The sequence below is a fragment of the Emys orbicularis genome, chromosome 4, assembly GCF_028017835.1.
Source record: "Emys orbicularis isolate rEmyOrb1 chromosome 4, rEmyOrb1.hap1, whole genome shotgun sequence".
In the NCBI taxonomy this organism is placed as follows: domain Eukaryota; kingdom Metazoa; phylum Chordata; order Testudines; family Emydidae; genus Emys; species Emys orbicularis.
Genome location: NC_088686.1, coordinates 94,022,293 through 94,047,545, shown reverse-complemented (window position 1 = coordinate 94,047,545; position 25,253 = coordinate 94,022,293). Strand labels below are relative to the sequence as shown.

General features: G+C 40.1%; 1 protein-coding gene across 1 annotated transcript in view; it reads left to right on the top strand.

Annotated features, from left to right (window-relative positions):
- DCDC1 (doublecortin domain containing 1) overlaps positions 1–25,253 on the top strand; it is a 382,673-nt gene that overhangs the window by 157,558 nt on the left and 199,862 nt on the right. Inside the window, exons 10-12 of the mRNA XM_065403326.1 lie at positions 3,120–3,290; positions 13,298–13,399; positions 24,433–24,599. Coding sequence (XP_065259398.1) covers positions 3,120–3,290; positions 13,298–13,399; positions 24,433–24,599 — 440 coding nt within the window. The remainder of the gene's footprint in view (positions 1–3,119; positions 3,291–13,297; positions 13,400–24,432; positions 24,600–25,253) is intronic.

Below are 25,253 nucleotides of genomic sequence, written 5' to 3'. Positions count from 1 at the left end.
AAAACCACCTAAAAAAGTTTTTTGTTTTTCGAAAAATCTTACAAAAAGCTGCCTAAGAAACAGAAAACAAAGAATGGGGGGGAAATGGTCGGTTTTCAACATGGCAAAAGGTTAACAAGTAGAGTGCCTTCAGACTTTGTATTATGTTTGATGTTATTTACTTCATTAATCATCTGGAAAAGATGCAAACAGTAAAGTGGGGAAAATTTCAGATGAAACAAAATCATTTAAGTTAGTTAAGAGTGGAGAGTACAGTAACTTCAGAGAGACCTAACAAAGCTAGGTAAATTGTGACATGATGACAGATGAAATCCATTGTTGTCAAATGTAATATAATGCACATTGGAGGGAACAGTTTGCACTATTCATCCACATTGCTGGGTTCTAAAAATGGCTGTTGCCACTCAGGGAAAAGATCTGGGGATCACTACGGATAGTTCAAGGAAAACCTTTTTGTTGTGCATTGAGAGCCAAAAAAGCAAACAAACTGTTAGGATATATTAAGATGGGATAGAAAATAATACTAAAAATACTGTAATGCTATTCTAATCGCCCTCACTCGAAACATTGTAATTTATTCTGTTCACCTGTATGATAAAAGTTATAACAGAAATACAAGGGATTTAGAGATGGATGACAAAAAAAGATTAGAAGCCTGTAGCAATTTCTGTTTGAAGAGAGATTGAAAAGATTGGGACTGTGTAGTTTAGACAGGAGAAGAATAAGATGGAACATGATAAATGTACAAAAATAACGAACAGTATAGAGAAAGTAGATCAGAAACTTCTATCTACTTTTCCCTAATACTAAAAGAATAAAGGACATTTGGTAAAATTGAAAAGCAACAAACATAAAACTGATCAAAATATGTGCTTTTTTAAAAACTGCACTTAATTAACGTATTCATTAGTACAATATATCAATGAGACCAATAGGTTAGGCTATGTCTACACTACCACTTTATGTCCACAAAACATATGTCGCTCAGGAGTGTGAATATTCCACCCCCCTAAGTGACATAAATTATGCTGGCATAAGTGGTAGTGTGCATAGTGCTATGTTGTTGGGAGAAATCCCCCTCTTACATAGCTACCACCATTCATTAGGGGTGGGTTAATTATGTCAACGGGAGAGCTCTCTCCTTCGGCATAGAGCGACTACATGAGAGATCTTACAGCGGCACAGCTACCTCAGTACAGACAAGCCGCTGTAAGTTCTCTAGTGTAGACATAGCCTCAGTAGGATTTAAAAAGAGAATTAGATATAAATATCAATAATGAGAACATCCACAGTTGTATCATGTTTGATTAAAAAGTATCCTTCATGTCATAAGCCACTAACTGATGAGGGCTAAGAAGAAACTTCTGCTGTAAGCAAGTTATTTTGTACTTGTTCTTTATGGAGCTTCTCCCCTCTTTCATCTGACACAGCTAGTACTGGCTACTTCAGAGACAGAATACTGGATTGGATGAATCAGTGATCTAGTCCCGTATAGCAATGTCCATAGTCTTTTTAAATATGCAGGAATTTAGAAGTCTTATGCCATAGTACTGTGTATCTTGCAAAGTAATAATAGAGGGATATTCTGTATGTGATTTTAATCAAAACTTTTTCTTGTTAATATCTTCAAATCTCTTAAATATAGCACAAAAAAATTCTGACAAAGCTTACACATACATTTCAGAGTTCTAATCTAGTAGCATCAGCCACAGGAACTTTGTTCTTATTTTAAAATTTATAAATGACTTTGTGTATAGCCTTATATAACTCAGTTGCCTGTGTGGTGTTCTCGATCTATCTATACAAAAATTCAATAAAATAGAACAATACGAAAAGTGTCTGAATATGCACTACAAAGCTATAATTCTTTTACTTACCATGCTCACTCCACCCTACTCATCTCTTAAAGATTGACAAAACTAATGATATTCATGATCTGATTTTCATTGTTAGGTGCACAATTGCATATGAAAAATGCAATTATTAAGTATGGTTAGATGCATAACTATGTTCTACCATGTGCAAAAATACCTGTATGGGCATGTAGTGATAGTAATTGCACCCCCAAATGAGTATGAATTGTGTATATGCTCATTTAAAAAATAGCTCCATATTTTGGACCGAAATGTTAAGGATTAATTATGAAACTGTATCTATAAATAGATAAGCCTTGCAGCATGCCATGAATACCCTGAAATGTGGGGTTTCTGGAACCAAAGGGATGGATAATTCCAAAGCTATCATAGTGTAAATATTCTCCTTTCAATTCAAATCTGGGAACTGTCTGCAATAACATCCCTGCTGATTTCAACTCCCCGGATGTTAGAAAGGGGATGTGCTAGATTTAAATTCATGATGCTGGTGGTTACATATTTTATATTGGCAGCTGTTGCTAATAGTTCCCAGGATATGAGTTCTAAACTCTAGTTGTAGCACCAATATTGTGTCTTCCAAATATCATTTTTACCCCTAAATGGGTAAGCCATCTTTGAAACCTCATGGCTAAGTAGAGCATCTCTTTTACTAATTTGTGGAGTCATGAGGAATGTGGTCACTGTTCTCATTAAAATAAAAATATGAGCAGCTCCAATTAAAGTCATGTAAATGTCTTAAAAACGCTGCTATGGAATCTGGAAAAAACATGTAAATAAATATATCCAAGCAGATGTAATTCCAGTAGAACCATTCTTTTTGAATTACAAATTTATTTATATCCATTATGCATCACTGGTGATGTTATGGACTATAACCAATCGGTTTGTGAATGGAAAAGATTTTTAAAAAGGGGGGATTTGAATGACTGATACATTTTCATTCATTAAAGATGATCACGCATATGTACCTACTTATGAACTTTGTGGCCATCCATAACCAGAAAAATATATATATAAAAAAAAAGGTTTGTTTCACCCATCACCTCTGTTGTGTATATTTCTTGTGTGGTCTTTCTCTGTCAGACACAAGCAGTAGGTATACAGAGAGATCAAATACATTCTATACTTCCATTCAAAGTTTGCACTGAAAAGCTGTCTTTTCCCTCAGGTTTGTAATGAAAATTCTCGTAGGTGTGACATCAACAATTGCCTCTTGCTAACAGCTCTTGTAATTTAACCCTTCAGGTGAACAAGCTCATTGAGGAATTGCAAGTGGCCATCAAGAGCTACAAAGGTCACCTCTCAAAACTTGCCCCACAATTACAGGCTGAGCAGGAGCAGTGTGCCTCTTATGTCTACCAACACATTAAAAGGCTTCCAGCAAACATGGTTCTCCCACAAGGCTTGCAGCTAAAGGTGGGTGTAGTTTAATAGCTTTCACAATTTTCCATCTTGATACAAAGAAAAAACCCACTTTGTCTTTAAGACACTGATATCAAATATACCTACTTTGAATTGTGAATTATATTTGTTCTTGAGTATTTGTATTATTCAATATGAGGAATCTGTTTCTTCGTTACTTATAATACAGTTCTTCCAGGACACTGTTCTCTAATAATAAATAATTGAAATTAAAATAAACAACAAAGGAAAGTTTGTAACATTTAGAATTTAGTTGCCAATTATATTCCAGCTGTGAAGGACAGGGATCAAAGCATTGATGCATTTAAATTAACTTTTTTAAAAAAATAGGCTCCATGAAGTTTGAGGGCTCTTTTAAGTTTCCTAGTGATGCCAGTATGGCTGTTACAGATTTCAGCAGTTGCATGAAGATGTCTGGTGTCATGACAATGCATAAACAAATGTGGAAGAGCAGACTTGACAGCGACTAAATATAATTGCTTCAAACCATAGTTAAAACTAATTTCTCCAAAAAAACCCATCCTAATAAAGTCTTACTCTTGGGTCAGTGCTCCCAGCACATGGCCAGATGGGAACTTCCACAGCTCATGACCTTTGTTGCTCAGCATCTCCACTGGGATGCACAGACTGCACCCACGAGCCTTGCTTCAAAGCCCTTTGAAATGAATGGGAGTCTTTCTATTGAATTCTATTGAATTTTTGGATTGGGCCTATGGTCAGCAAAGGACCTATGGTTTGGTATCATTTTCAGTGCTCAAAAGTGATATGTAGCATATGTATATAAATATAACAATTACCCTTAAAAATGTCCCATTTGTCCTCCTAAATAGATATGTGTTCTGATTCCCATTTCATTTACATCAGGTGTACTCCAGTTAAAACTCCTTTATAAAGTTATTCCTGATCTACTTTGGTCTAAGGGAAAAATGAATCAGAACCAGGGTTACCTCAGAATTTACAGTATTACTTCTCTATAATTACTGTAGGCTAGGCCTTGTGTACTCCATTGAAAGTTGAACCTAAATTTTGGACCCTGGATTCTGTGGCACTCTAGTGGAAAATCCTGAATGTTCTGAGGCAGCTTCACATAAATTCGGCCTTGTCTACACACACTGGTTGTACCAATTTAACTAAATCAGTTTAGAACAATTTCAACTGATGTAGATAAATCAGTGCAACTCCCTTGTGCAAACACTTATTTCAGTTTGAGTGCTTTAGATCAATTTAGCTTAAGTCATTTCCGTAACACTTTATATAACATGGGGAATGTTTTTTCCCTTCATCTGATGAGGTCACTTGTATGATTCTAACTCTTGTGATGTCATCCATGCTTCTTCTCCTTTCAGATTGGCTTACAATGCTCTATTCATTGAAAAAAACACATCTAGACAAAAAAATAACACTGGAAGATATAGTGCTATCCTTATAAAAGTGTGGCAGTGTGAGGAGTCCCATGAGGGCTTGCATCTTAAAATAAGTGAAGTCCTGTGGACACTGACTGTGGTCACTGCAACCACTTTAGACACATTAAATTTGTTTATTTTTTAAATTCCTGTTTCATCACTGGTAATGTAAAGCAAAGGATCATGAGTGTGTACTCTTGATTCTGCTAGGACTGGTTGGACTGCAGTTTCAAGGCACTGGATCCCTATGTGCAAATATCATTTTTAAAACTAGAAGAATGCTTTCAAAACTTAAGAAAGGGCTGTGAAGATTTACTCCTCAGATGCACATAGTCCATGTGTCATGTACATATGAGTCCTTATGGTTACAAATGGTAAAAGATTCTGGTTTTCTAGAAAACAAATTATGTTGAGGCTTTTATAAGCAAAAAATAACCTTTTAAAATTCCTAAGGAGTCTGATGGGACTTGCTTTTGGACTTGCTGCAATAAGCAGCAAATGAATTTTGGTGGTTAATTTTGAAATTGTAATTAATTGCCAGTGTGTATGCAGGACTTTGCAAGTGTCACATCAAAACTCATTTGTAAAATAATGCCTTTGAAGTAATAGCACTGTGCAAGTCTATACAGAAAACATGAAAAATGGAACTGCAATTCAATAAATTCTGCAACAGCTTTGTAGGACTAGAAGTACTCTGCGCACACACTACTGACAGGCACGTTGCCAATATGTCAGAGATGCAACATACTTAGCCACGAGATCTTTGTTTATTTGATTATTGTTGTGTCAGTTTTCGATTCATGGTTCAGTCACCTCAAGGTGTACTTTTTGACTTCCACGAAATTCAATATAGGTATTGATATGGTGTATGAGTGTAGTGGGCACAAAAGAAACTCAGGATAAAACGTGTGGCCTAGTCTAAGTGGGTAGGAAAGCCCATCAGGAAACACAAATCTGATGATTCTCTTACCCATCTTAATGTTTCCCCATGGGATGGGAATATGAAATCATTAATACTGGACATCTTATGTTTTTTCTCCATTTCTGTATATTTCAATAGTTGTGGCATCGTTCATCTGCTTAATGAAATTGTTAATAAAAGGATGTTTGATAATTTGTGAGTGTATTACTTGTGGTCACTCTCCCTTGTGTTTTCCTATAGTCTCCAAACCTAATGATATTTCCGATGGTGGTTCTCCCCTGCTAATCCTGATACTGTAGTCCTTTGGGGGCTTGAACCTGTGGCACAATCACTGCCCTAAGATAACATTTGGTGATACTAACCCATCAAGATTATAAAGGCCACACCACGAATAGGCCTGGTTTTGAGAGATACCTGAATGCATTTTTCTAATGTGAAGTACACTCATAAGTCGCTGCTTACATTCAGGAAAATATGACTTTTCCTTTGCTTCTTGCTTTTTAATGTACTGCAGGAGTATTACTGAGTTGATAACATGTATAAGAGCCCTACATCTAGTTTGGAATATTAGATCCCATGCAATGCCTTTTGTAACAAGGCAGGTTTTTTCTCTGTATTCTTTGACAGGTCTGTAGATGTCCTGCGAATTTATTGCTAGGAAGTCAACAAGAAAAGTAGATGATCCAAAAATATAACTAGTATTTTGATATAAATGGGCTGATCTACACTGAGGTTTTTTGCACTGGTGTAGACACTGATGTAACTGTACTGTTGCAAATCCCTAGTTTAGATGTTTCAGTCTCAGGGAGATTGACCTTCTACACAGCAGTTAATTTGCTCTTTACCACTTCGATGTTTCTGAAAATTTTCCTTCTTGCCTGTCCTCACATATAGTACTTTTCATATTAAACTCCGAAAATAAACACAAGCGTTATGCTTGTATTACACATGATTATTTCACAAAACTATAATTTTCCTACCTAAGTTTTAACCAGTGCCCTGAAACAACTTAATTGCTGGCCTAATAGGAGACTAAGGAGTCAATTAATAAAAGTTTCATGCATCATAGGCAGGTTTTCTACAGAGTCTACTCAGAAAAAGTAATGTATCTTCACATTTGTGAATAAGACACTATACACATTCAACCTAAACAGATATTCATACTCTATTATTGTTTTAAAAAGGTTGTTCCTCTATATCCATGCACATTTTCTGTACCGAAGGGTACAAATCTGTGAGGGCTCTAGCTATTTTAGTACATTTCTTTACCCCTTTATAGTTGGCCATTTCTTCATTACAAACTTATGGATACATAGAATAAAAGGTATTGAATCAGCAAAAAGATGTGTTCATCATTAAATAACAAAAATAACCTAAGCTGAGAAAAATATCCAAACTTCAGTATGTTTAACTTGTCTTGGGACCGTTTAGCCTTATGCCTTATGCTCAGGTAGTTACTGAATGGCATACAGTGTTTACATTTTTATAAATTCTTTAAAAAAAACTAACTACACAAGATGCATTGATAACATGTGGGACATTTTCAAAATATTTGTTTTCTGGCTGTCTTCAGTGTATTGTGCTTATATTATTTGGGCTAAACGTGGAGTAAATATTCTTGCAATCATGTTAACATTAACATTAACATTAACAACAATATTAACAATATGCCTTTATGCTGAGAAGTATGTCAGCAAGAATGTTTTTTGTGATTTTCATCTCAGAGCTGCAAATTGAGAGTAGCTGCCAGGGACTTTGTTAATTTCAGTACCCAAAACTTCATTTCCCGCCCATTCCTTCTTAAACTATTATAGCCTACAGCATGCTCAGGGATATTACTTGACACAGTGTTTCAATTGATCATTGAAAATTAAACATTATTATTTATTGTTTAATTACTGTACTCTGGATTTTTTTCATTGTAGTATGTCAGAATAGATAGCAGTCTATATGAGATTATATTTTGCAGTATGTACTCTAGTAGTATGAATTATATTCCACACAAAAAAATCAGGCAGCACATAAACTGCTTTTAGACATAAACCACATTAACTTTTGCCATTGACTTCAATGGGAACAGGAATTGGGCCCAAGGAACATTTTCTTATAGCAGCATGTGTACAGTATTGTACAATAAAAGCTGTATTTTTACAGAAATTTTAATTCTAAAATATCTATTGCAATAAACACTTATGAATTGTAACTACCAATTTTTAATGCCTATATTTCCTGCCCATATTTTTTATATCTGCTTTTAAGGGCTTGATCATGTACTTCAGTAGGAGTTCTCATGTAAGGATTACTCATGTGAGTAAAGGTTTCCAGGGTCAGACCTTTAATTTATAAAATGGGAAAAAATGCGGTTACCTTTGATGAGAAATGTTTTGTTTTATTCTTCTTAACACAACTTTCTTGCCTTTGATGTATAGTTATAAAATGGGTGCATTCCTGTTGCTAACACTAGATTAATCTGAGGGTAAAAAATCTGTTTGATTTTTGGTAACCAGTAAATACTTGCCTATCTATTTCCCAAATGATGACAGGTCTTGCTATACATCTTAAATTGTCATTGAATCAAGCATTGTATGTGTGCAGCCTGAGTTTTAATTAAATCATATATGACCAAATCATATCCTTTTAAGTAAAGGAGCACATTAGAAGAATAGGCTGATGAAATACATTCTTAAAATATTTTTAACAAGCAGAGTTTACTTCTGCTTGTGCTCCTAGGCTAGATTGTTTTAAAGTGCCATTGTTTATTTCTATGGCATGTCAAATTTGTATGTCATGTGTCTATTGGGAGTTGTTGCTTTGTAACTGTTGTTTAGCAGAATGCAGACTTTTAATCCTGAATTGTGTAAATGGCATATTCCTCGGTTTTGTCTGGCATTTAAGGGGTTGATGCAGCTATAGTTGATTTCCCATTCCTTCCCACCCCATTTTAATTTTCAAAAGTGATTTAAGAGCCTATGCCCAGGGCCGGCTCTAACTTTTTTGCTGCCCCAAGCAGCAAAAAAAAGCGCCGCGCCCCCCCCCCCCGCCGAGCGCCCTGCCGCGCCGCCGGAACCCCCCCCGAGCGCCGCGCCCCGCGCCGCTCCTCCCACCGAGCGCCGCGCCACCCCCCCCCCGAGCGCCACGCCCCACGCCGCCCCCACGCCGAGCCCCACGCCGCCGGAGCCCCCCCCCACGCCGAGCACCGCCGGAAACCCCCCCCTGAGCGCCGCGCCCCGCGCCGCCCCCCCCCGCGGAATGCCGCGCTGCGCCGCGCTGCCCCCCACCACCCCAAGATTGGCCGCCCCTTACCAGGCGCCGCCCCAAGCATGTGCTTGGTTGCCTGGTGCCTGGAGCCGGCCCTGCCTATGCCTCATTGAAGGTCAATGAGAATCAAATACCTTGAGTATTTCTTGGCTGGGTCAGTTTAGCCCTTCACTCTTATATAAATATGATGCAGTTTGCTTTATAATATTATTTTGGGTGGACCTTCAAAACCCGTACACTGCCTGCTCCGCATGGACAATAAAATTCTAGAGCATTTTTCATAATGGGATTATTTTATCCCAAAATAAGTGATCTTTGTCAAAAAATTCCCCTCCCTAGCCTTTTCTACAGTGTGTTTTGCATTCGTTGTCTGCCTGCGAGATGTCTTTTCTTCAGAAGTGGCTGAATTTCAGTATTGAAGTTGTGTGCTTATGTGAATGTATGATCTGAAGTATTTGATTTTGATTAGATAGCTTCTCATTGATTGATTTCAGTGGGACTGGTGCTGCTCAAAATGTGTAGGTGAGGTGCTACTCAAAGTGTATAGTGGTGGCAGAATGATGCTCTGTATAATTTATTTTACTTCTTCCATAGACTACTTAGATAAGAACAAATAAATATATGTGTACATCACAGCAACATATTTGAGATGTTGATCAGTGAGTTCTCCATTTTTTTGCTTCTTGCCGTTTGAATCTATTGCAAGTTTCTCTTTGCAAGCTGTTTGACATCCCCGAATATTGCTTTTGCTCTAGCTCTTACAGAGAGAAACTTCCGGGATGATCTGAATAGCTGTTTTGAGCAACGTTGTGTATGGTATGGAAATCTACTGTTTTACTACAGTTAGATTTTTTAACCACACTTAAGGAATTAAAACCTGAATGATGATCTTGAAGTGTCAGTGGCTTTATGTGGCACTTTCCTAGTATTTGAAGCTTCCATGTTGGTTTGCGACATCTAGATGAAATGGCTTCATTTGTGTTTGTTATGGGGCTTTTTTATAACAGCTTCTAAAACTTCAAACTTAATCTGAATCTCAGAGTAGCTGACTAGCTTTTTATAGCTTTCAAGCTTTCTTTGTGATTTATATATAGGCCCCAGTTCAGTAAAATATCCCTATGCAGGAGGGCACTTAAGCATGTGCTTCACTTTAAACATGTGCTGAAGTTCCATTAGAATCAATGGACTAAAGCACATTCTTAATGTTAAACATATGCTTAAATTCTGTTTAGAAAAGAGATGTATTTAAGCATGTGCTGTGATACTTTTCTGAATTGATGTCCTATAGAGGAATAGCTGTCTGTTGAAATGCCTGTTTTCTTTTGCACATATGGATACCAAACAGTGTTGAAAGTAGCTAACACAAACATTACCTGAATAAATTTAAGACCTGAATTAATTACATAAAAAGTGACTGGCTAGAAATGGACTAAGTTTTATCTAATTGACATTCATTCCCAATGCTGTCAGATGAAAGGAAAAATACAGAGATATGGGAAGAAGATGGAGAGCTGTGAGAAGGCAGAAATGTTTGTTTTCTGTGTTGCTAATGGGATCCTCCTATTAGATCAAAATAAAAACTGTTAAGTGAGTGTTCATCATGTGGATTGATGTAGTAGTGAAATATGGTCATATCTGGCTTTAGAATGGGTTGTTTTAAATTTCCTAAATAGCCTTAAGCAGCCAGGATTTTTTTAAAGGAGGTCCTGGTTTTTCTTATACAAAGAGACAGTAAACCACTGGTTCAGCCCTTTCATTTTCATTCCCTCCATCTTTGAGTTATTATATCTCTCTACGCTTCTCTGCACCTTAGTGGGAAATTGTTTTGGCTCTAATATAGAAATAGGTATTGCTCAGTGCCTTAGTGTAACACCTACTGTGAAATTTAACAGAACTTTTAACAGTTTGTTTTGTGGTGGTGGTGGTGGTGGGAACTAATATGGGCCTTGTATGTTGTCCAATAGCATCACTGATTTCTCTCAGGTTGGCAGCTGGCACTAACATCATGCTGTTCTTTAGGGATGCTTTATTCCATGGTGTCTAGCATCTCCAGATATTCTAACAGTGTCAGACAAAGCAACATCTATAGCGTATTCCTCCTATTCCTCAACTTAGCAAAAGCCAGTGATAATGGACTACAGTATATACTGAAGTGGATATGGCCATTAACTTTTTATTTTTTTATTATTTCACTTTTATAGTTGCTTTCATCATTAACTCCATTTTATTTTACTACTTTGTGTGTGACTGAGAACTTTGTTCCAACCTAGGATACAGTATAGTAGTATTAGATTAGTTTGGACGTATGTGACTTTAGTGAAGTATAACATACATATAAGAGAGGAACTGTAGTGACAGGGTGGTAACTATAATTTGTAATGTGATGTAAAATAAAATCGCTCCCACTGTTCTCACAGAGTATAGACATTTGAAATGCTCTATTTACCCTTTTGGCACCTGTGTAAAGAGAGAGAGAAAGAGACAGCATTGCAGCTATAAAGGGCTATCAGTATCATAGAGGAAAATAATCAACATGAAATCAACCAAAAAATCAAATTTATTTTTATCTTTTGAGTTTGTCATTCTTTTTTTCCTTTCTGTTCAGTCTTAGACAGGCCTCTAGCTGCATGGAACCTATAGCAATACATTTTATGAAACACAATAACCCTCACCAAATAACCCTCACTCCTCTGTAATTAGATTACAAAATAATATCCCTGTAAACTAGAGTTATAATATTATTCCAATACAATTGTTTCCACTATTTTCTACCCTTCTTTCTGGGTGTATCAGAGTTAGAGACAAAGTTAAATGACTGCTGTGTTGTCATAGATGTTCTAGGAACATAGAAGGGGTCTTTTGATAAAAGGAAATACCTAATATTATGCATACAGTTTCCTTCTTCTCCTTTTTTTTTCTTGCTCCGAGAATGGAGTGTCCTTTTGTGTATCTCCAGCAGTTAGAAGTTGTATGGCATTCTACTTGAGTGGATCCATCCTGTAGGAATTGTCTGGTTTTTATCTTGTTGAACATAAAACACAATGGCATTTGTTCAGGGACAGGTGTGCATTCCACTGTATACTGTAAAGCTGTATTATATAATTAGCTGCATTTACCTTAGATAGTGAACAAACTTCAACACAGTGAAACAGAATTGTTTGCAACTTACTTACCAGTCTCTCATTTTTCATTCTTAAAATTTATTTGCAAAATAATTTCTGCAAGTAATTGATGGTCTGTAGATTGTGCACAAAACTGTTAGTTTTGACTGGACATGCAGGTAATACAGTATACCATACCCTGATTGGACTTGTGTAAGCAATGGTAAATCACGTTTCTGTTACATGAACTCTGGAATATGATTTCAACATTTCTTAAGGTTCATTTAAAACGTGCTCTCTTTATAAACATTTCTGTCAATAAACTCATTTGCTCAGATATTCATAGAAAATAAGTACAAAGGGGGTGTGAACACAAAAAGCATTTGAATATTTGCAGAATGTTTTTTGCAGTATTCACTTAGCTGTAGTTCTAACACAGCCAAATTATGTACTGTCAGATTGTTAGACATGCATTTTACCTATGTCTGAATCAAATATAAAGTCTTTTCCATACTCAGTTCTTTGCCCAATGTAAATCTGCCTAAAATTCTATACATAACACTTGAAAACATGGGAAGACAGCAGTAGAATGTCAGGTGAATCTCCTCACTGAAAATTTAAATACCTGTCTATATTCAGGGCTTATCTCTCCAGTGCTACCCGAAACCACCCAGAATTGACCCCATTTACAGGAGCACCCTCTCTTAGAAGACAAGCTGAAATGCTTTGGATTTCAATGTTCATAAAATACTTGGTTACACAATTTGTGTAGAAAAAACTCTGAACTTCATACTGTCTGTGTTTTGCATCAGTTTTTATACTAAAGCACCAGCCTGGGAAATTCTTCCTATTAAATATATTTGCTGTGGAGTTTAATATTTGAAAGAGAAAGGGTAAAATTTTCAAAATTACTTATGTGATTTAGGAGCATCAATCCAATTAATTTTCAATAGGACCAAGGCTCCTATTATTTACACACTTTTGAAATTTTTACTCAAAGTTATTAACCAGCCTTCCAACGTTTAGGCAAGAATCACCTATATTTTTTCCCAGGCTCACTGGCCCAAATATTAATACAATACATAGACGTGAACTAAATTTTCAATTGATCGTATCACCTTTTTCAGTCTTTGGTGACAGCCACTGATGTTGTCCCAATCCCTCCTGGCCTTTAATTAAAATGAAGAAGAAGCTTCAAAGAAATGTTGAAAGTTCTCAGTAATGTAACCCAGAGTGTTAGGGACAGAATCAGTGGCTACCAATACCTTGTTGGTTTCTATAGCACAATTAACTTGAATTTAATTACTTATTTTTCAGGTGTATGAAAATGGCAAAGACACAGGGGAGATCCTAGTTTATGTCACCAAAAAAGAGATGGAGAATAACTGTAGGAATCAACCCAGTGTTATGATGGAGAGGGTAAGTTTAGATCACTTTTTATCTTAAAGTATTAAGCAATAAAAATATTAAGATTTCAATTTTTGTTCAGAAAAGTTGGACTCTTGTAGTTTTGGTTGGTGAGTATTGAGAATGCCATAGAGCCCAAGTATCTTCTCCCTATATCTCAGACTCTGAGGTTTAGCAGTATACCCCAGACTATTATGCAGCATAGATTTATACTTTCCCCATGCTTATTTGTAGACATTTCCCTACATTAATGATATACTACTGACTGAACTCAGAATTCTGAGATACAATGATGACATTTACACAAAGGAAGGGCTCTCCGAAGAAGATTGACAACATCCATTCATCTGATCACCTTTACAGGGAAACATGGGTTACTTACTGATGCCTGCTTATACTGGCATTTCTAGCCAGTAGATCATTAGTAGTCCAAACATGCTGGGTTGATCTACTTTTATCAGCAGCCTGATCTTGAGTAGGAACCAGTGGATTTATCCCTTGCAGTATTACCTTTGTTTATTCCTTGTACAAACAAAGTGGTTTCTAGCAGAACCAGTATGTGCAAAATCTCTGTCCTACCTGAAAGGCCATTTAACACTCTGTTGTGTTGTGTGTTCAAGTTCAGAACTTCTGCTTTTAGCTCCATTCCATTTGGCTCCTTTGTGGAATAGTTTGTTCCCTTTTGCAGTTGCTTTCATACAGAGTGTCTATGACCTGTGCTATTATGATCAATAATTTTACAACCCCACCAAGTCTCACTAAGATTTCTAAATGCAATACAACCTGGGCATTTTTTCTGTCTGTCTATCTTGTACATTTATGATTTTTCTCAGCTACAAATGATCACTAAATCTTGTGCTTGTCTATTCTCAATCAGTTGTTTTTTGGTACATACTGTAACTGTCAACATGTGTGATCCCTTATAAAACAAAGTAATAGCAGTATGTTAATAATGTAGAAATAATAGAACTTGTAGCATTCACACAAGCTGCACATATACATTTCTGGTTGCTTGTCATCTCTACCATGCTAAAAAAAGCGTAACAGTTTGTGATCATGCATAATGTCACCTATACATTAATTTATCTGTCTCATAGAGTATGAGGGGATTTAACAATTCTAAGATGGTGTACACTCACATTGTTCCATTGAAGTCAATGGAGCTTTGTTTGGAGCTAAGTATTTGTCCTGTTTGTCCTGTTGTTTGTACAACACTTTGACAATATTAAGCACTCTATGAGTTCTAAGTGATGGTATTATTACCATAAGTTGACCCTGAGACTAGAGTAACAATAGGTTTAGGTATTTTCAATTGTGTTATTTATAAGGGAATGTAGTTCTTGTGAAAGACATTTGCTTGGTAGTTCTGGAGGTGATAATCTAATTGTTCACAAACAGAGAATCATCCAATTTAATAACTGACTGGAGGGTTACCATGTTCACTATTGCTAGAAAAGCAGCCATTGGTAGGCTTCTTGGTGCCCTCCAGGCTTCTCCTACATATACATGGGAATTGAGACCGCTGCTTCTGCTCCCTTTAGATCAGGCTCTCAGAATGAACAACCTAACCTCTCTAATCCACAGACTGGCACTTGGGAAGCACTCCACCTGTTAGGCACCTGGTAGTATCCAGTGCAGCTATAGTACAGTGGGCCTTTCTACATATGAGACCATTACAAGTCCTGATCCTCTTCAAGTGGGATCATAATAGGGACTTTAATCACTAATCTCTGCACCTCATCCCGGTCCAGAGGTCCCTGAGGTGGTGGCAAAAACTAATTTAAGGAAAACCTTTGTTGGATGCAGCTGTGATAAAGATCACCTCCACTTCATTTCTCAGGAATAAGGGAAGCTCATATGTCTGTCAAACTTCTGCCAAGGCAAGTAGTCTCCAACAGAATCCAGGAGAAACATCAATTTTCTGTAACTGAGAGGTGCCAGGAATGCCTTTAGGTGATCATATACTTTGTTTCCTACAACTGGAAAAGCAAGTGCTTCAAAGTGTGAAATATGATCATCTCCAGATGGGTCATTCTAGCAACTTACAAGAAGGTTGGAAAATCTTCTCCTTCAAGTCAGGGCTGGCTTAACAAGCAGGTGCTTGGGGCGGCCAAGGGAGAGGGGCGGCACCTGCGGCAATTCGGGGGCGGCAGGTCCCTCGCTTCCTCTAGGAGCGAAGGACCTGCCGCTGAACTGCCGCTGCCGATCGCGGCTTTTTTTTTCTTTTTTTCCCCCCAATTGCCGCCGCCGATCGCGACCGTGGCTTTATTTATTTATTTATTTATTTATTTTGCTTGGGTGGCAGAAATGCTGGAGCCAGCCCTGCTTCAAGTCTCAGAGTGCACTCAACATGATCTGTATGCACCACTTGGGGGAAAACAAATAGACTATCTTTTGAGGAGATCTGGAGTGCAGCTACTTGGCAACATCTATGTTCTTTCACCAAACACTACAAAGTGGATATGGCTTCTTCTTCAAATGCTGCATTTGATCAATAGGTCCTCAAGATTGCCATTCCTCACTGTTCCTTTATTTCATGCTGCTCTTTACTCCCACTGTTCTTCATGGTTGGACTGCTCACTGTACTCCCCAACTATCAATTCCCAGACTAGAGGATTCCCTCTGTGTGAGAATAGCCAATTTGATCTTACTATAAATGTCTTCTTATAACAGAAGAATCCTCTGACCTTGTTTATTCTGATCCATGTACGTAATTTAATATTTTTCTAATTGATTAGGGTTCTTACAAGTCTTGGAAGTTCCTGATATTCGGCTATGATGTAGTTCCCAGGCTCATATGAGAGGAATATGTGGGGCACTAAGAATTCTACAAATGGATGCTTCTTTGCTATGGGCATGGTAATTGAACAATCATGTCCCAGACAGAGGATTTGTCTGTTATGAGAAGATGTATTTGTAGTAAATTCAAGTTGTGATACTGGCAGTGCCTTGCCACAATTCTTCAGTCCTATTTTGTGGGTGAGAGGTCAATTCACTGCACATACACATATATTCCTTGACCTCTTTGCTAAGGCTGCCAACAGGGGTCTGACTTCACTAGGGAGATTCTTAAAAAATTCCCACTACTGCTAAAACTCGTTCAGCTGTGTCAGTGTTAGCAACGTTGGGAGCCCTAGTGTACACAGTTTGCTGGCTTCCAGCACTGTTTTAAGTAATGAAGTATTGCATCTGTTAGATGGGCTCAGAGCTGTGCTGCATGACACAGTGTTATAATATTGGTGGCAGCCAGTGACCTGGCTACCCTAGGGCTGTGAACGTCGCTAAGACAGACACTGGGCCTTGAGTGTGAAGTTGTGACGGTAGTCTTATCACGAGAATACTCCTTTCATAGCACCTGGACTGAAAGTAGCAACTCATTTAACTGAGATTCATTTCAAGCATCATCACCAGTTGTTAAAAATTCATAGATTTTAAAGACAGAAAGGACCATTATGATAATCCAGTCTGAGCTGCATAACACAAATAATAGAATTTCACCCAGTAATTCTTACTTCAAGCCCATAACTTCTGGTTGAGCTACAGCAGGGGTGGGCAAACTATGGTCCTTGGGCCGGATCTAGCCCGCCAGCTGTTTTAAGCCAGCCCTCGAGCTACCGCTGGGGAGCGGGGTCTGGAGCTTGCCCCACTCTGGCGCTCCAGCCAAGGAGCAAGGTTGGTGGCCGCTTCACGCGGCTCTGGGAAGCTGCGGCATGGCCCCCCTCTGGCGCTCCAGCCAGGGAGCAGAGTCGGGGGCAACTCCATGTGGCTCCCCGAAGCCATAGCATGGCCCCCCTCTGGTGCTCCAGCTGGGGTGCAGGGTCCAGGACTGCTCCACACAGCTCCCGGAAGCTGCAGCATGGCACCCCTCCGGCACTCTAATGGGTTAGGGTGAACTCCAGTGGGTTCCTGTGGACGGGGCAGTGTACAGAGCCATCTGGCTGCGCCTCCTCATAGGAGCCAGAGAAGGGAAATGCTGCTGTTTCCGGGAGCCGCTTGAGGTAAGCGCCGCCCGGAGCCTGCACCCCTGAGTCTCTCCCCATGCCCCAACCTCCTGCCCCATCCCTGATCCCCCTCCCGCCTTCTGAACCCCTTGATCCCAGCCCGGAGCACCCTCCTACACCCCAAACCTCTCAACCTCAACCCCACCCCAGAGCCCGCACCCCCAGCCGGAGCCTGCACTCCCCCCTCCCCGCACCCCAACCCCTTTCCCCAGCCCTGATCCCCCTCCCGCCCTCTGAACCCCTCAATCCCAGCCCAGAGCACCCTCCTACACCCCAAACTCCTCATCTCCAGCCCCACCCCAGAGCCCGCACCCCCAGCCAGAGCCCACACACCCCTCCCGCACCCCATTCCCCTGCCCCAGCTCAGAGCCCCCTCCCACACTCTGAAGTCCTCATTTCTGGCCCCATTCCGGAGCCCGCATCCCAAACCAGAGCCCACACCTCCTCCCGCACCCCAACCCCAATTTTCTGAGCATTTATGGCCTGCCATACATTTTCTATTCCCAGATGTGGCCCTCAAGCCAAAAAGTTTGCCCACCCCTGAGCTACAGCATATCTTTTAGAAAGACATTAATTGATTTAAAGACTTCAAGTGAGAGTATTCATCATATCATTAGCTAAGTTGTTTAACTAGTTAATTACCCACACTATTAAAAAATGTGCCTTATTTCTAGTCTGAATTTGTCTAACTTCAGCTTCCAAACATTGCATCTTGTTGTATGTATGTCTGATAGATTAAAGAACCCTTTAATATCAGAAATCATCTCCACATGTAAGTATTTATAGACGGTGATCAAATCAGCTATTAATCTTCTCTTGGGTAAATTAAATAGAGCTCTTTTAGCCTCTCACTATAAGCAGATTTTCCAAACCCTGAATCATTCTTGTAGCTCTTTTTTTAACCCCTTTTGAAATGTGAATACCAGAACTGGACACAATATTGTCTCACTAGTGCCTTATACATAGATACTATCACCTCTCTATTATTTGATATTCCTGCTTCTGTTTCCAAGGATCACATTAGCTCTGAACCAGATCATCCCATTAGAAGTTCATGTGCAGCTGATTATCCACGATGACTCTTTTTCAGAGTCACTGCTTTATTGAGTACAATCCTCCATCCTGTTACTATGACCTGCATTCTTTGTTCATAGATGTATGCAGGGGTGAAAGTAATATTAAACACTTACCGGTACGGGGGCCCAGCTCTGGGCCCCCGGAAGGGGTGGGGCCTCGGGCGGAAGGGGGGGCCTGGGGGTCAACCTCCTCCAGCCAGCCCATCCACGCTGCCTGGCCTGTGTCGTCCGGGGCGCAGGTGGCCATTTAAAAGGGCCTGGGGTTCTGGCTGCTGCTGTGTTAGCGGCAGCGGTGGCCTGGAGCCCTGGGCCCTTTTAAATCGCTGGCCCTGGGGCAGCTGCCCCTTTTGTCGTCGTCCCCCCCATTGGCGGCTCTGCCAGTAAGGTCCCTACCGGCAGGGCTGCCAATGGGGAGGGGGGGGCAAAAGGGGCAGCGACATTAAAGCACTGCCGCAGCAGTGCTTTAATGTCGGCTGCATGGGGGCTGGTACTGGCTTCTTACCGGTATGCTGTACCGGCCCATACCAGCCTACTTTCACCCCTGGATGTATGTAGTAAAATGCATACTTTTCAAATGAGCTCAGTTTCCCAAATGATCCAGATTGCTTGGTAAACTGACTTGTCACTATCTTTATTTACTGCTCCACCAATTTTTTTGTCATTGGCAAATTTTTATCAGCAATGATTTTTTATTTTCTTCCAAATAATTGCTAAAAATATTGAATAACAATGGGCTAATAATAGATCTCTGCAGGACCCTATTAGAAACACCCTGTAATGGATACAGAGTGATCTGCACCTTAGCCTCCTTTTAGTCCTTCTGGACTGCACCCCTTACAGGACATGCTTAGCTTCCTGCACTTCACACTGGGCAGTATGACATGATCCAATTACTCTGGTTTCCCAACCATATTAATGCCACAGGCCCAGCTTCAGTTGGTACCTGTGCCGAGCAAATTGATTAAAGTGATTGGAAAACAGTGTCTTCAAAACAAAGCATTATTTATTGAATTTTTATTCCTTCCCCTAAAGATACAAAACACGTAGAGTAAAGGGTAAAAAAACAAAAAGGCCTCTACCCCTGGGTCTTTCTTCACCTTCATCTTTCCTTGTTGGCTTTTGTAAATTTCCCTCAGCCCAGCTAACTCCTATCTTTGGCTGGGAAAAACAGACTGTTCGGCATGCATCATAGACTCATAGAATCATAGACTTGGAGACCAGAAGGGACCATCATGATCATCTAGTCTGACCTCCTGCACATTGCAGACCACAGAACCTCGCCCACCCACTCCTGTAATAGACCCATAACCTCTGGCAGAGTTACTGAAGTTCTCAATTCATGATTTAAAGACTTCAGGTTACAGAGAATTCACCATTCACTCTAGTTTAAACCTGCAATTGACCTATGCCCCATGCTGCAAAGGAAGGCAAAAAACCCCACAGGGTCTCTGCCAATCTGATCCATGGGAAAATTCCTTCCTGACCCCAAATATGGTGGTCAGTTGGACCCTGCACATTCTGGCAAGACCCAACAATCAGACACCTAGGAAAGAATTCTCTGTAGTAACTCAGAGCCTTCCCCATCTAGTGTCCCATCACCAGCCATTGGGGATATTTGCTACTAGTAGTTACAGATCAGCTACATGCCACTGTAGGCAGTTTCCCAACTTCTTTCCTTGTTTTTGTTTTTTTATTTATATGGCTATAGAACTTTTTAATATTGGTTTTAATTCCCTTTGCTAGGTCCAACCAGGGGCGGCTCCAGGCACCAGCGCAGCAAGTGCGTGCCTGGGGCAGCAAGCTGCGGGGGGCAGCCTGCTGGTCGCTGTGAGGGCGGCAGTCAGGCGGCCTTCGGCGACGTGCCTGCGGGAAGTCCGCCAGTCAAGCGGTTTCAGCTGCAATTCGGTGGTGGGTACGCCGAAGCCACGGGACCGGCAGATCACCCGCAGAAACGCCGCCGAATCTGCGTGACCGCCGCCAAAGGCCGCCTGACTGCCGTGCTTGGGGGCGGCAAAAAACATAGAGCCGCCCCTGGGTCCAACTCTGCTTGGCTTTTGGCAGTTCTCACTTTCCCCCTACACTTTCCCCCTACCTCCAAGAGGTAGCTTTCCTTCATGATCCATCCCATCTTCTATTCTTCGTAGGATTTCTGCTTTCTCTTAATGACCTTGAGATGCTGGCTCATCCAGCTTGGTCTGCAACCCTTCCCTATGAATTTTTCCCCATGCTTGGGATGCAGACTTCAGATACCACCTGCAAGTTTGAAAAAGTAATTCTAAGCCTCCTACACATTCAGATCCTTGAGTTCTTCAGTCCACTCCACTTCCCTAACTAAAACCTTTAATTTTTTTAAGTTTGCCCTTTTGAAATCAATGACCCTAGTTGAAGATCTATTGTTGTTTATCCTTCCATTTAGTTTAAACTGAATTAGCTCTGATCACTCGAACCAAGGTTGTCCCCTACAAACCAGTTCTTCTATGAGATCTTCACTACTCACCAATACCAAATCTAAGGTGGCATCAACTCTTGTTGGGTCGGTGTCTGTTTGGTGAAGAAATCTGTCAGCTATCACATCCAAGAAAATCTGGGCCCTACTATTAGTAAGCACTTGTACTCCAATCTATATCTGGAAATTTAAAGTTTCTTATAATTGCACAATTCTCAGTAGTATTTATTTTATTTATTTTTGTATTTATTTCATGAGCCCCGGGCCCTATAAATCACCAGCCTGGGGAAGCTGGTCCGGTCCAGCACGGCATACCGGCTCTTGCCAGTACGCTGTACTGGACCGCACCCGCTTATTTTCACCTCATTTCCTCCCCTTCCTGATGGTCTGCAGAGTGTGTATATGTGAGGGGAAAGGTGCCACTTCTTTCTTGTTTCCCTCCACCCTCCCTTAGTCCCACCGCCTTCCCTCTCTGCCACATGGTATCCAGGTAATGGAGACAGTTCTGCCCACTTCTGCTGCCATTGGCCAGTGGGCCATGATGGGTCAGCTGATTGTGTCTTGCCAGGTGGTGGTTCTGTTTGTTGCTGCTGTCGAGAAGCCATTTTGGACTCTGTTCCAGACATATCCTCTTCACCCTTTCCTTATCTTGTGAGCTTGATAACTTATAATGCTGGGAGCTAGGCTGATCACCGAATTTTGTTTGGAATCTGAAAGGGATTTTTCCCATGCAGAATTGGCAAACTGCTATATGGGTTTTTTTTTCACCTTCCATCCTGCATCCCTGAAATTCCAATTTTGGGGGTTAAATAACATTTGTATTAACTTTGGTGGGTTCCAGTGCAGTTGCTGCATTAAAAAGGGTCCAATGTGATGCCCCTATAACACAGTAGTAGTTTAGGCATGTGCCCAGAGCACAACGTTGCATGGCGAGAGGGTATGTTTTCATGTTTCATGCATCATGTGCCTTCCCTCATCTCATTTATCCTACCTCCTGTGAGGAGGAGTCTGTCTTTACTCTTCTTGTGTAAGCAGTGCTTCGCTGTCTACACTGTAATTTATTTCTGTGCTAAGAGGCTTGCTGTGTCTGTACACACAGGCTATGTATCTACACTTACGGCAAAGTGTCCATGCCAATGTCTATGCATTTTGTCATGTTAAATTATCTGTACTCAATGATCATCTCTCCAGCACAACCAGAGACCACTCCAAATTGCTCCTAGATAGAGCAGCATCTTCTCTTAGGCCTGCTCTACACTGGGGGGGTGGGGAGGGAATCGATCCAAGATACGCAACTTCAGCTACGAGAATAGTGTAGCTGAAGTCGACGTATCTTAGATCGACTTAGAATCACTTACTTCGCGTCCTCATGGCACGGGATCGACGGCCGCCGCTCCCCCGTCGACTTTGCTTCCGCCTCTCGCCGAGCTGGAGTTAAGCAGTCGACGGGAGAGCGATCGGGGATCGATTTATCGCGTCCACACTACATGCGATAAATCGATCCCCGATTGATCGATTGCTACCCGCCGATCCGGCGGGTAGTGTAGACGTACCCTTAGAAGAATGGCTTAAATGCTGTAGACTTCAATGCCCCTACTGCACCCAGTTCATGTGTCCTATGAGTTTTTGCAGAGGAGACTGCACTTTCCGTAGTTCTGTGAATAACTTTAAACTTTTACGTTAAAACAGCAGACAGAAGTTAAATATAATAAACTTTACAGACCTTATTCTCATTAACACTAAAAACCCTTTACATTCCTCTGGCAGTGTAGAGAGGCCTTAAATTAAGTGTAAATATAATTTATTCTCACATTAAGACCTCTTTACAATGCCAGAACTGTGTAAAAGGACAGGTTTCAGAGTAGCAGCCGTGTTAGTCTGTATCCGCAAAAATAACAGGAGTACTTGTGGCACCTTAGAGACTAACAAATTTATTAGAGCATAAGCTTTCGTGGGCTACAACCCACTTCTTCGGATGCATATAGCATATAGCATCCGAAGAAGTGGGTTGTAGCCCACGAAAGCTTATGCTCTAATAAATTTGTTAGTCTCTAAGGTGCCACAAGTACTCCTGTTATTTTTGTGTAAAAGGAGTTTCAGTGTAAATAAGAATCAATCTCTGGATGCTTATTTCATCTATGCCTAAGGATAACTGGCAGACAGGTCAATAATTCAGCTACAAGTCACCTACATTTAAAAAACTGTTTTTGTCAAGTATTTAAGTGTTTGTTTTCAAAACAATAATTAAATGTTTTTTAAACTTATGGGATTTCCTTCATCTTTTCAATAAAAATTCTCAGCTACCCTCTATTAAATGTCCCACCTGAACTGCCGGATTTCCTGTTTTAGTAGATGGTGAAACTAGTCAATGTGCAAGTTTGGAAAATATTGACAAAAATCTCCAAGTACATTAACCAGGGTCCACTGTTTGCCAAGTATTTAGTCACCCCCTTATTTGCCACATACTTTTAGTTCTTCCTTCTCCCCAGCCTACTCAAATCAGACAAGTAAAAAAAAGTGCTTAAATGCATAATTTGGTATTAAGAATAAGCAGTTGCTGAGAGCTTTTATCTCATGCTCTGGCTTCCCCTGCCTGCCTCCATAATGAGCATGCATCTTTAGTGTCTCCAATAGGTGCTAAAGGAGCAATTCTATGTTGTGTTTAATGGCAGGAACTGGCAAGGAACACAGAATGTGAATGTCTGTGCAGGGAAAGTGCTTTTCTGTAGGCAGAGTGATAAAAGGGAGGGGGAGTGGAATGAAGTGACTATAATATTCAGGGGAACCATCACTGTGCCATGAAATTGCCAACAGAATTTGCAGTCCAGTAATGTTTGCTGCAGAACTGAGCTTGAAGGTGCAGCAATCTGGAAAGGCCCTGACTACATAGCAGAAATGAAGACCGAAGTGCAGTCATGTAAAATCAAATAAAGTTCAGAAATGGAGATGAGAACCAATTTCTAAAAAAGAAACAATGCAATACATAAAAATCTTATATTCACAGAGGTGCTAATTATGGCTATTCTGGCAGGGGCAAGTTAACAGACACAGTACAGAAATTGTTAAATGAGGCTTGCAATATTATTGTTCAGCTATTGATCACCTATGGTTTGGCAGGAGGGTGGAGAGCAGTCATTGTAAAACTTGAACAAGCTCAGTAAAAACATGAGCAAAATGTAGCTCCAAATGTGGGCAGGAAAAACATAACCTTTATAAAGAGAGCTGTTATAGTATGTAGAAGCTAAATGCTTGTTCTGTACAACTGTCACATCTGCTTTCAGTTTCTGTGCCAAAGGGTCAGAGCTCAATCATAATCCTGTTGCACCCCCTGCCGGTTAAAAGCCTGTGCTCATTTTGTTATTTTACACTGAGATAAACATTGCAGTCATTTCACACTTCTTTTAACATTCTATATGAATTTAATTATCATTTGTTTGGACTTCATTTGTTATGGAGTACAAACAATTTATTACAGAAGTTTACATTTGTAGTTTCTTTATTTGCTTGCTTTGTCCTTGCCAGCTGCTGCATATGATTCACGAAAAACTACAATATTCAGCAGACTTCAAACCAACAGGCCTCAATCTTATTCCTACCCGGCTTTTTGATGAGAAAGGACAAGAAATTAAAAACCCACTTTTACTGAAGAATGAGCAAAAAATTTGGGTTTCTTATGGTAAAGATTACAGGTAAGAGCTAAATGTTTATCTGTGTGACAGTCAGCAATCTTTTCGTTGTCAAACTAATGTAAGAGGAAGTTTGATAACCTCCAGGTAAAACCCCTTTTATTTTTATTTTAAATTCCAAGAAAATTTCAGAGGTCTTGTTTGAGGCAGTATTGTTTGTGGAATATGACATCTCTGTCTCTGACTTTCTGTCTTAATGCCTTGTCATAGTTCTTGATGTCTGCCTGTCAGCACAGCAAGAGGGATTTTTTCATGTCTGAATAGTCACCTTAATGATAGCAGATGGAAACACCACAGGGGGTCCAAGCCCATCACACTGTCATTGTCACAGACTGCCCTGACCTGTTTCCACTCCTCTATTTTTTTGTCCCTTTTTAAAGGAGAAATGGATGGTAATTGAAAAGGATCTTAAGCAAGATTTATGAAGCAGTAGACAACATGATTCCCCACTACCTCTGTCTGTTTTCACAAATAAAGTCTTAACCTCTTAAGCACCAATGATGGTAGAGTGAAAGATAAATTGGTAAAGCTTGTAAAGACTGGCCTACCAAAGTTTTTTAAAAGGGATATACTTTGGTTGTGTTATCTCCTAATAATTTCTGGAGATGTTTGAGGGGTCCTTAAGTTTTTAGATTTGTTAATTCCTAGAAAAAATAT